This window comes from Mizuhopecten yessoensis, unplaced genomic scaffold, assembly GCF_002113885.1.
Source record: "Mizuhopecten yessoensis strain PY_sf001 unplaced genomic scaffold, ASM211388v2 scaffold1095, whole genome shotgun sequence".
NCBI lineage: Eukaryota > Metazoa > Mollusca > Bivalvia > Pectinida > Pectinidae > Mizuhopecten > Mizuhopecten yessoensis.
Genome location: NW_018403875.1, coordinates 180,120 through 183,453, shown reverse-complemented (window position 1 = coordinate 183,453; position 3,334 = coordinate 180,120). Strand labels below are relative to the sequence as shown.

At 40.9% G+C, this 3,334-nt stretch overlaps 1 protein-coding gene across 1 annotated transcript in view; it reads right to left on the bottom strand.

The window, feature by feature from the left end:
- Positions 1–6: 6 nt before the first annotated feature.
- Positions 7–3,334, bottom strand: part of LOC110457227 (BCL2/adenovirus E1B 19 kDa protein-interacting protein 3-like) — a 28,039-nt gene continuing 24,711 nt past the window's right edge. Inside the window, exon 6 of the mRNA XM_021508405.1 lies at positions 7–504. Coding sequence (XP_021364080.1) covers positions 441–504 — 64 coding nt within the window. The 3' untranslated portion in view covers positions 7–440. The remainder of the gene's footprint in view (positions 505–3,334) is intronic.

Sequence of the window (3,334 nt, the reverse complement as noted above, 5' to 3'; positions counted from 1 at the left end):
GGGGACTGGACTCTGCCAAATGTGATACAGAAATTTGGAGGGAGGGAGGGATGGGTTGGAGTTGACTAGACACTGTCCCCAATTAATGGGTACTGGTTTTAAAACAGTAAAATGTGCATACAAAATTACAAATTTAACTCCTAGACTTAGTTTGTTGGGCTAAAACCAGACTCATTATAGCAACTGATTATTTTAACTTCAATAAAAAAACATATACCTTACACAACACATACATAGGTATGTTATGTGTCAATATTATAATTATATTCGTCATTGGTGACTTATATCAATATTTTGATTCCAAATGATATGGATAGGGAATGGTTCCTGGGGTTGGTTTCTTTTTCCAGAACTGGATTTCTAGGCAGAAAATCCAAACTTTGAAGTTAGAACAATTTTGATGATCCTGAATGCATTTCCATGGTACAATTCTGCAGGTCTCAGTCCATTGCTGGGGATGCAACTGTGGCCCAGCTGCAGTATCTTTTCAGACATACAAACATTCTGTAAACAAGTTAAAGGCAGAGTAATAACAGGCTATCTCTCAGCAATATGTATACAAACTCCTTTCATTAAAGTTTAAGTTGAGGGATAACATGGCTTCAATTTAAGCACTAAGGTATTTTTTGTGGTGTTGAATGTAATGCCTTTTTCATAGTAACAACAACCTGACACTTTGACCTTCAGACATGAAAGCAATTCAAACGAGCACTTCTGACTTCTGATATGGACACACTGTATGAAGTTTGAGTAGATTCGGCCCATGGGAATTCAAGTCATTTGTGTGGAAACAGAAGTGGGATGGACATAATGGCAGACTGGTGCTAACTAAAACTGATCCTAGAAGTGGGATGGACATAATGGCAGACTGCTGGTGCTAACTAAAACTGATTCTAGAAGTGGGATGGACATAATGGCAGACTGATGCTAACTAAAACTGATCCTAGAAGTGGGATGGACATAATGGCAGACTGGTGCTAACTAAAACTGATCCTAGAAGTGGGATGGACATAATGGCAGACTGGTGCTAACTAAAACTGATCCTAGAAGTGGGATGGACATAATGGCAGACTGCTGGTGCTAACTAAAACTGATCCTAGAAGTGGGATGGACATAATGGCAGACTGGTGCTAACTAAAACTGATCCTAGAAGTGGGATGGACATAATGGCAGACTGCTGGTGCTAACTAAAACTGATCCTAGAAGTGGGATGGACATAATGGCAGACTGGTGCTAACTAAAACTGATCCTAGAAGTGGGATGGACATAATGGCAGACTGCTGGTGCTAACTAAAACTGATCCTAGAAGTGGGATGGACATAATGGCAGACTGCTGGTGCTAACTAAAACTGATCCTAGAAGTGGGATGGACATAATGGCCGACTGGTGCTAACTAAAACTGATCCTAGAAGTGGGATGGACATAATGGCAGACTGCTGGTGCTAACTAAAACTGATCCTAGAAGTGGGATGGACATAATGGCAGACTGGTGCTAACTAAAACTGATCCTAGAAGTGGGATGGACATAATGGCAGACTGCTGGTGCTAACTAAAACTGATCCTAGAAGTGGGATGGACATAATGGCAGACTGGTGCTAACTAAAACTGATCCTAGAAGTGGGATGGACATAATGGCAGACTGCTGGTGCTAACTAAAACTGATCCTAGAAGTGGGATGGACATAATGGCAGACTGGTGCTAACTAAAACTGATCCTAGAAGTGGGATGGACATAATGGCAGACGACTGGTGCTAACTAAAACTGATCCTAGAAGTGGGATGGACATAATGGCAGACTGCTGGTGCTAACTAAAACTGATCCTAGAAGTGGGATGGACATAATGGCCGACTGGTGCTAACTAAAACTGATCCTAGAAGTGGGATGGACATAATGGCAGACTGCTGGTGCTAACTAAAACTGATCCTAGAAGTGGGATGGACATAATGGCAGACTGCTGGTGCTAACTAAAACTGATCCTAGAAGTGGGATGGACATAATGGCAGACTGCTGGTGCTAACTAAAACTGATCCTAGAAGTGGGATGGACATAATGGCAGACTGGTGCTAACTAAAACTGATCCTAGAAGTGGGATGGACATAATGGCAGACTGGTGCTAACTAAAACTGATCCTAGAATGAAAATCCACCATGAAAGGATATTTATCAGATCTACAACAGATGATGTTTTTCCTTCTATGCTCTTCAATTTCATTACACAATATAGTTTTGTAACAGTGCCATGTTTGAAATCCTAAACAGGAATCTTGAAATGTTGTGTTATTTGCCACGCGGACAAATGTTATTGTATGTAAAATGCTAAAACTTTGTAATTCTTACATAATTAGAGGTGCCGTCAAAGAGAGATGAATTCTCATTAAAGCCAGGGGTATTGTACCTTAAACCAGGGGGGCAAAAGGAACACACAAATAAAATTTGAGAAAGATCCCTCCAGTACTTTCTGAGAAATATCTAGAGATAACAAAACTGAACCGCCCTGTCAGCCATCCTCGTTTTATCATCAGTCCCATAACTAAGTACCATGGAGAAACTTCATGTGAAAGTTGAGAATGGTCCCTCCAATGCTTTCTGGAAACAGCACTTACAACTCTTAATTGTCAAAAGCCAAGATGGTAACCTTTGTTTTTGAACCTTTTTTTTTTAATCAGTCTTACAAGAAACATGCACTGGTAGAGACCATTGGGAACCTATATCTGTTTGACAAAGATCCCACGATCACTTTCTGTAAAAGGACCATGGGGAAACTTCCTTTGGATGTAACTGTAGCACGCCCGGGTAGCTCAATCAGTTAAACACTCTCACCTCCAGGGTCTAGCAGCTGGAGGGTTTTCCCCACTCAGAACAGTAATTATTGGTTATATATATATATACTGTCTATTTTATCTAAAAAAAAAATCAACAAAGTCCCTCAAGATCAAAAAATTTCTTTTAAGAAATGAATGATAAGGTTTATAGTTAAAACCCCAGTGTTCATACTTTGTTACAGTTTTTTAGCAGTCGTACCGGGATCCTTATAGTAACTCTCAAAATTCAAGATGGCTGCACTGCCTGTCAGCCATCTAGGTTTTCTGATCTGTCCCAAAATTTGATATGGTAATAGCATGGGACCATCATGCTAAATCTGAGAAAGATCTCTCTAGTGTTTTCTGATAAATAGCAGGCGCGGATTTAGGGGGGGGGCACACCCGGCCCCGGCCCCCCCTTTTGGCGGCGGACTGACCTTTTCCGGGCCGGCCCATAATGGTCTGATCGGCCGGGAATGGGAACATATTAACATTTTAAAATGCATCAAATAATGCACGGAGCTTGTATAAAAA